The sequence below is a fragment of the Primulina tabacum genome, chromosome 15 (assembly GCF_025594145.1).
Source record: "Primulina tabacum isolate GXHZ01 chromosome 15, ASM2559414v2, whole genome shotgun sequence".
Classification (NCBI taxonomy): domain Eukaryota; kingdom Viridiplantae; phylum Streptophyta; class Magnoliopsida; order Lamiales; family Gesneriaceae; genus Primulina; species Primulina tabacum.
The window spans coordinates 37970134-37979282 of NC_134564.1; the positions used below are offsets into that span (position 1 = coordinate 37970134).

Sequence of the window (9149 nt, forward strand, 5' to 3'; positions counted from 1 at the left end):
TATTAATTTTTATTTTTTTGAATTGAGGGAGGGTTTTATTACAAATCGTATAAAGAATTTTTATTGAAAAATAAACAAATGAATAAATTTATAATCTAAACACTATATATATGGATTATAATATTTTTTAAATCAAATATTTTAAATTCGTTTATATATCAAATTATTGTATCCATTCCAAGAAAAATGTAAATGTGCTGCACAGTACTGAGTAATATTTAGATCATTCTCAATGTAATCACCAAATAAAAAATGTTAAGATACTCTCATTAGATATTAATTAAGCACAAAAATAGCTACAAAACATATGTCTATTCAGATTATCTGTTATATATCAATATCATGAGATATTATCATAAATTGATTTCACTTTATCATTTTCTTAACCATTTTTTCTAACAAATATTTTGTTTTCAAAAAAATCAATTTTTATACACATACAAATTTTATTTAATAATAAATAATAAAATATTTTTTTAGGAGAAAAGTATAAAAATATCTTTTGTTTAAAAAATCAATCTTCGTATTTAATATGCATGCTTTCTTAATTACTCGATAAACTTTTCAAGTTGCGCTTCTGAGTATTTCTTGACTAGATATCATTCAATATTCCAAAGTTTTACCGCATATTTTTCTTTGGTTTTTTTTAAATATATTTCTTGAGTATTTCTTGACTGATGTTTTTAGCCCAAAATAAAGAAGGCGAAAACTTTGTCAACAACCATGAAATCACTGGATTCAGAGATAAAAACAAGTACCTATATTTAATTATAATTTGAATTTTCAAGCTTTACCAGAAGTGCGCGCTGTGTCCTTGACCCCAAGATTTGGTTGGACGCGAGACTCTCCCTAGCTAGAATTGATCAACACAATTTAGAATTCAAAGAATCTCAAGGAATATATATACATACTTGTGTTTGGATCCAGTATTTAGAAGGGTTGAATAAACATTTATACTAAAAATATATTGTTTTCATGAGCTCTAAGCTGTGTAAGCAGCTAAAGTGAATTTTTCAACCAGACTGACTACTTCGAGCTTCTTAAACAGATAATTGCGGAATCAGCACGATGTACTTGGTGAATATTACAAACTCAATATCAGCTTAGATCATTTCAAATGAAAAGATATACAGTAAATGAAGAGGACAAATATTTGTTTACGGAAGTTCGAAAATTAAACTTCTAGGTCTCTACTTTTCATGTTTCCAGAAAGATTTTACTAGAAGATTTGATCGATAAAACTCTTTGTACAAACTCATTTCAGCTCGTTGTAACAACCCTATTGAGCTGAAACTCCTAACGGCTAACTTCTTGATTCAATCTCTTAAGAAACAACTTTATGACATTTACAATGATTTCTCACAACGCAAATCAACACGAAATAAACAAAAGATGTGTGAGAACACAAGTGCACATAATGATCCTTAAGTAATCGGACGAAACTTTCTGCTTGTGCAAGTCAGCTTGAAATAGATCTTGATAAGATGCTTGATAAATCTGAGAACGTATGAAGAAAGATTCAGAGTAGTAGCTTTTAAATGGATCGGATTCATTCGTCTTTTATAGGTGTCGATCAAACGTTAATAAATATGGTTGGTACTACTAGTCTATGCACGACAATTCTACACAGATTGTCACCTGTCTTTGTCATATTTCCAAATATAATACTGAGCAAATTCAAATTCATTGGACACTAGTTGAAATAGAAACTGCGGAAATCTTTAAACAATGATGGTCCTTTCTAAATAAGAACAGCAGTGAACTGACTATTGCACCTAGAGAATGTCATCAAATAAGCTTGAACCTGATCTAGATCAACTTGATCTGTTACATTGTTATTTCTTTGATCATCAGCTTGATCTCCCAAATCGATATTGGTTGCATCATCTATTTGATAAAAAGGTTCTCGTGCTGGATCATTTTTTCTCCTGATCTGAATCTCATCTACACGCTCAAGATTAAGATTAGTAGATTCTAATTTGTTACTCATATCATTTAATTTTGCATTGTGTGAAATAACAGAGGACTCGTCAAAAACAACATGAACTGACTCTTCAACAGTTAAAGTCTTATAATTAAACACACGATAAAATTTTCTAACAGACGAGTATCCTAAAAATATACCAAGTGGATTTCTTTAACATCTTAGTTTGACTTACTTGCAATCACTAATTAAAAGTAACCTTTGGTACTCATATCTCATCTGGGTCCAGATCGGATTAGTCCTTCTTGGGCCCACACTTGAATTATACCAACAGATTGATCATTGTATGTCTCCAATATAGTTTGTGATTATGCTGAAATCTTATTGGTGTTGTATGATGAATGGTTAACAAATATTTCTTTAGGACTTTCCTTCGGATCAAAAGCCTATATCATTTTTGAACTGGTTTGCAATTGTAGTAGTTGCTATGTATGACCTTCATAGAATTCTGTCTAGTTTGACTTTTATCAGACCAGCTTGATCTATAATTGGAACCATATCAGTTCTTGCTGAGTTTGTTTTTATCCAACTTGACTTAGACTTTCAGGTTCTTCATATCCAAGTCATCAATGCATTCTTATGTTCTTCTGATAAAAATGCTAATTTTTGTGAAATTATGGTTCTATATGTTCATATATTGTGCTAGATCTAATAAAATCTATGAATTTAGATTTATTCTTTTTCCAAACACAACTGAGTACTTGTTTATGAAGAACTACATTCATTATGATCAAAGCCTAAGCCTGATCCGTTACAAGCTAGCTTTTGACCTTCATGCAACTTCCCAAGTGAAACAAAAGACTTAGTACAAGTATTGACCAACTTTTTCAATATTTTATTTTCAATAATTATAACTTGGAATTCAGATTGCATGTTCTCATTTTCAGTTGTTAGCATAATAACTTTGGTCTTAAGACTATCTAGCTCATCAAGTTGTTCACAACTTGAGCGGCTACACTTGTATGTCAGATATTTGTTTTCTGTTTTGACTTCATCAAATGATTAGTGTTCTGTACTCCATGAACATTTCATTGGTGATTTAGTCATCTCATGTAAACTTATATGAGGTAATGTCAAATACCTCATCATTGTTGGATTCCAAATCGTCATTTGCTATTAGACACTTTGCTTGATTGATTTCTCATCAATCTCACTAAATGCATCTTTTGAGCCGGTGGTCTATGAGTTTGGCTTCACCCACTTGCTCTTGTTGTCTTTAGCTCGCAACACCTTCTGTTCTCTTTTGTTCCTAATGTATTTCTTCTCATATGTTGTCATTCTTCTTTCAAATGACTTTTTTCCATCCTTTTTTGGTTTGGTATAGTCGACAATGAAGTGGAATGTTTTTCAACAGTTAAAACAAGTTTGATCAGAAGAGTTTGATTATTTATTGTAATTATTTTTCTTATAAGAAATTTGAAAGTTAGTGTGATCATTCCTCATAAATTTTCTGAATTTCTTTACAAACAATGACACGACATCATTGGTAAGTTGTCCAGCGAACTTTGGTGGAGATTCTTCTGCTACCACAAAAGCTTTTGTTTGATGAGAGGTTGATGGTTCTTTTCATTTCTGATTCTTAGCTCGAACTCATAAGCCTTCAGATGAATGAACAAATCGTGCATCACGAGCTTGTTCAGGTCTTTGATTCTCGCATGTCAATGGTCTTCATGTTTTCTTCTATTAGTAAGGCTCTTATCACTTTCACTGCAACCTCTCTGTTGCTGTAGTCCTTCACAAGAGCAGCCGGCTCGATCACAATGCTACTTAATATTCCATCAAACTCATTCATCGTGTCTCAAGCTTTCATCTTGATGATATCAAGCTTCGGAATAGCTATCCTCATCTTGTTCTCATTGGTCTGCTCGTCTCTTCCACACAATTTTGTTAGCTTTTTCTAGATCTATTTTCCCGTGAACAAATTTTAATTTTATTTAACATATTTTTATCTAAAGTGATATTAAATATATCATTGGTCATATGTTGTCCAGATTAGCCTTCTTATTATCAACGACAGTCCACTCTATTCTGGGTTTTTCGACCATTTGTGGACCCCTATCTGAAATGGATATAAAAGTGTTCGCTTTTAAGTTTTTTATTGGTCCGTCTAAAATGACGTACCACATATCATTGTCCTTAGCTGACAAATGTACATACATTCGAATTTTTTGGTAATCATATTTTTCATTAGAAAACATAGAGATCTTGTTGAAAGAGGCAATAAAGGTATAGACATTCAGAGATCGGAAGGAAAACCTCTTTGATACCACTTGTTAGGATAAAAAATGTGTTTAGAGGAGGGGGTAAATAAACACTTTTACTAAAAATAGACTGCTTATATGAATTAGGATGTGTGAGCAACTAAAGTGAATTTTCCAATCAGACTGAGCATTTCGAGCTACTTAAACAGATAAGTGCGGAATCAAATTGATATATTAGCGAATATTATAGATTTAGTATCAGCTCATATCAGTTCAAATAATAAAATACGTATTAAATAAAGAGGACAAATATTTGTTTATTGAAGTTCGAAGACTAAGCTTCTGCATCTCTTCTTTTTTTCTGTTTCCAGAAGGATTTTACTAAAAGATTGTATCGGTCCAACTCTTTGTACAAACTCACTTCAGCTCGGTTCAACAAACCTATTGAGCTGAAAATCCTAAAAGCTAATTTCTTAACTCAATCTGTTCAGAAAAAACTTTTTGACAATTTCAATTATTTATCACAACAAAAATCAGCACGAAGTAAAAGAAGATCTGTGATAACAAAGTGCATAGAATGATCTTTAAGTAATCAGATGAAACTTTCTGCATGTGCAAATCAGCTTGAAAATAGATCTGATAAGATGCTTAATAAATCGGAGAATGCATGAAGAAAGATTTAGAATAGCAGCTTTTAAATGGCTTCACTATAAGAAAATATGCCTTCAACAACACTCAAAAGACATCGGTTTTACTGGAAAACCGTTGTGTTTTTACTTTTAACAAAGGTTTTAACAAAATGATCAAGTTGTTTCAAATCTTATTGTCACACCTCGAGCTTAGACTCGCACCTACACGACTGCACAATAGATTCCTATAGAAATTACTTTGTATTCATCATCGTTTTTAGGAAAATGATTAGGTTACTATAGAAGTCTATTATAAGCTTTTATAAAACAACGTAGGACAAGGATATCACACATATCATCTTATTGTCGATTCCATATAAAGAAAAAGTTGGCTGATTATCTATTCGCAGAACGATTGATATATAATGTGCTATATATGTGTGAACTCGGGTGTTGAATTTAATAGTTAGTCGTAACTAGTTTGAATTTGAAAATAAAGGTTGAGGTTGGTCCATGGCCAAATCCATAAACTTTAGTTTGGCATTATTTGTAGGATAATTGAATGAAGACAACACATACCCCACGTTCATGCATGAAACCAAAAACTAATTAACATGACCCATTAAAACACATCTTTTTAACGCTAATCTTTGCTACTACCAAGATTTTTTCTGTCATGGACCTATCCGGCTCTTTATGACGAAATGCTTACCTAAGTCTTTTCTTACTCAAGGCCAGAAACGCCACCAAGAACATCCGCCGCCGCTCAGAGGAGCTGCATTTTTCACGATTCATCGACGCGTTGCTTTCCTGTTTGAATTTGTAATTTTTTCTCAAAGGTGACGGCACACTCAGGAAATATAAACTTTGTAGTTACCTGGCAGGCATTGTTTTCATGGGACTATCCGCCGTGTTGTGCACAAAAATAAAAATCCTACAAGTTGTTGTCGACTCGGAATACACAATACAGACAAGGGGCTGTTCTTGGTTTTCTTAAATCTCCCGTCGCTTCCAGCACACACATAATTAATTACACCGCATAACTTGCGTTTGCATCATTTTAAGGTAGAGATAATGATGAAATTAGTTGTGATTTTGAAATCCCAAATTGATTCGAACTATATTGATGGATTTCATTGATAACTGATGGGCATGCGAGCGGCGAACTTATTACTTTTAAATAGATAAGAGTAATTCCTATCTTTTGGAATGAAAATGATGGAAATGCAAGCAAATTTGGTCGATTTAGCTGTTGGCAATGTATGTGAAGAAGCGTATCTTCAATTTTACCATGTCAAAATACTAATTTTTGTATTCAGCCAAACTGGCACGATCATCATGCTTTGGCTTGGCCGTATCTTCAATTTTACCACGTTAAATATACAAATTTAAAGCAAGTTATATAAACTAGGTCTTTTTTCTTTGGATGTGCTATTTTCTTATCGTTCTTCTTGTATTTCTCTGTGATCAATAGCTCAAATCGCATGTCTTTTAGGGATTCATGTCTTGAAACATCAAATAATTTCAATTATATATGTTTGGCTTTACCAACATAATTTTGATTCATGTCTTGAAAATGTTGAATAGTTCTCTTTATATGTGTTTGGCTTCGCCTATACATATTCCTCCTCCATCTTAGTTAAGATATGCAAGAGCTCGTCATGACCCATTTTTCGATGGGATGCGAAGAGGTGATGCAGCCTTTGCTGGCAAGGGTACAATCTTTGACTTTCAAGAAAAATATCTGACCAAAAATATTAATAGATCAGCCTCGGATATCGGAGACAGGGGATCCAAACATTTTAGTGATAGTGTAACTGAAGATGTAACTTACAGCCCAAAGGTGTCACCCACAGACATTGTTCTTGAACCTGTTGGAGGGTCATTATATGGAAGGTGGCCAAAGACTTACTCTCCACTTGCAGCTTCTCGGTCAGATTTGAATATTTACTTGCATGAAGCAGATGAGTTGCCTACCGTTTCTTGTCTAAATGCCTCTGAAACCAGTGAAGAGTCCGTTAACCAAATTGTCTTGGCAACGTCAGTTGTGCAAAGATCATATGATCTGAGGATGAGGCAAAAAGATATATCCAATGTTCCTTTTTCTCCTTCGGCTGCCTTGTATTATTATGAGCCCTCACCACTTATGCAAGTTGTTGGATCATGTGAAAGTATTCACAAGCTAAATTTGTATCTGAAAGGTAGGACGTCTGATGTAAATGCTGGCGTTCCTGGAAGGTTCTTGCATGCAGTACTGCTGATTTTTCCTTTTTTCTCAAATTCATTGTGAAAGCCTATCTATGTAGGGTACCAGAGCTAGACCCAGTCTGTACTTTCCTGAAAATATGAAGAATTTTATGCTCGTAGGTAATCACATCCAAACATAGTTTATCACCACTTCAAGTGATAGAATGACTAGAATAGATCAAGAAAGACATATTTCTTTTCTGCTGAGATTTGTTCAAGGAAAATGATATAACGCATAACTTTTTTTATTTTTCTTCGAGGATAAACCAAAAAATGATGATGTTTTATGAGTACTTTCTGTAATCTGACATAGTAATATGCAGATATGGGATCTGTGGCTTCAACCATCATGTATGCCTTTTATCTTGATTAGAATCATAGAATACATTGCCAATCATCAACATGAAGAGGACCGATTTAGAGTGTTGTGCTGATCTTCAGTGGCTTCTTAATTCATGTCATATTGAATAGTCTTGTATTATTTCCTTTCTAAATCTTGTTAATCTAGAATGACACCACTTATGAAGTAAAGGTCAGGACTTCAAAGAAGAAAATGTAAGGAAACTTGTTGCAGAAGTGGCATTTCTTCGCCCTCTCCAGGAAGATGCATGGGATGGAGAGACTACATGTGAGACTATATTGCAATGTAGGATTATGCTAAAGTGATACTAACATTTACGTTCGTAATGTATTGGCAAATTGCACATTTAACAGATGGAGCTCCAGCTGGATACATCAGAACTGTACGACAGTTTCCGCAGTTGACATGAGCAACATTACTAGGTGCCCGTGCTGGTGCTGCTGCATCTGGACATCCATCATTCAGTGAGCATCAACTACAAAGTGCAAGATAAAGGAAAACTAGCACCACAAAACAAAAGTTTAATATGCATCACCAAGGAGTGAAGCAGCTAGGCTACTTCTTAGCAAGCACGGCAGTATTATTTTGCAAGGATATGAGAGGATAAAATCATAATAGGATCAAGTATCAGATGCAAAATTCATTCAATGTCTTTATACCAGGCACCGGGTTTACAGTGTGACAGCAAGAGCATCTGACACTGGTAGCCCCTCGGGCATGCATAAGTAAGGTACGGAAACTTCCACAGATCAATTGAGCCATTTCCATCCCTTCATGGTCATAAAACTTTAGGAGTTATTGCCGACAATTATAAATATATGGGCCAGATATTCAAGAAAAGCGTCTAGCTACAAGCTTGTTTAAAGTTGCGATGTACCAATAGGATATCGATAAATCTCCCAGAATTCGTTCGATGTCAGATTATGTCAACAGCATATCCAGTTCCTACTGGACTCTAGGCAAAGTATATTCTCCCAAAGAGAATTTAAAGGATACATACAGCAACAAAAAAAAAAAAGGATGATTGAGTAGCAATGAGCTGTCGAGTAGCACCTGCAGGTGGCACAGCAGTAACCATGTTACACATTACGCAGCAAACATTTGTTGCTCCTCTAGGATAAAGGAGGACAGTCCTACATCCGCTGCAGACCAATTGGTTGCTCATATCCGCAGAGCTCGATTCTTTTCCAGAAAAAAGAGCTTCTGAGAGTTTGGTATCTATCTATCTATCTATCTATCATTTCATTTCAATCAAAAGTTAAGTGCATATTCAATCAATCTTCCATAACCTCGATCTAGCAGCTCAACGGTAAAACAAACAAAATTTTAAAGCTTTTCATAAATAATACTCACCCAAGAAAAGAAAACGAATCAAACTTGAGTGATCTGGAAATTGCTCGACAATCTTGTACCCAAAGCAGGAAATAAACGTTTAAGAAATATTTCCGACAATGTTTAAACGTTACGAAAGAGGACATTTTCTTACCACCAAAATAGGCGTCGAATTCCCTTAAACCAAAGGAGTTGGACGGGCAAAGAAATTATGGAGACGACGACGACGATATTGAAGCTCAATTCTTCTCCGTTGAAATGCCATTATTTTCTCAAGTTTTAGCACAGAAAGGAATTAAATAGAAGCACGATGATGGCTTCGATCTATGTAGCTAATATATCGAATACCAAAACAGTAAGGCTCACGTGGAAAAAGAACCAAAAAGAGAACATAC

At 34.2% G+C, this 9149-nt stretch overlaps 1 protein-coding gene across 1 annotated transcript; it reads right to left on the reverse strand.

The window, feature by feature from the left end:
- Nucleotides 1–7539: 7539 nt before the first annotated feature.
- On the reverse strand, nucleotides 7540–8643 carry LOC142527394 (uncharacterized). The gene is made up of 3 exons (XM_075632180.1): nucleotides 8476–8643; nucleotides 8082–8192; nucleotides 7540–7868 (listed from the first exon to the last, which is right to left on the reverse strand). The coding sequence occupies exons 1-3, from the start codon at nucleotides 8585–8587 to the stop codon at nucleotides 7714–7716; spliced, it is 378 nt and encodes a 125-aa protein (XP_075488295.1). The 5' UTR covers nucleotides 8588–8643; the 3' UTR covers nucleotides 7540–7713.
- Between the last annotated feature and the right edge of the window lie 506 nt (nucleotides 8644–9149).

Coding starts and splice junctions, on each gene's coding strand:
- LOC142527394 (XM_075632180.1), bottom strand. CDS start 8,587: ATGAGCAACCAATTGGTCTGCAGCGGATGTAGGACTGTCCTCCTTTAT. Junction 8,193..8,475: donor TACTGCTGTGCCACCTGCAG/GTGCTACTCGAC, acceptor ATGACCATGAAG/GGATGGAAATGGCTCAATTG. Junction 7,869..8,081: donor CACTGTAAACCCGGTGCCTG/GTATAAAGACAT, acceptor ATGGATGTCCAG/ATGCAGCAGCACCAGCACGG.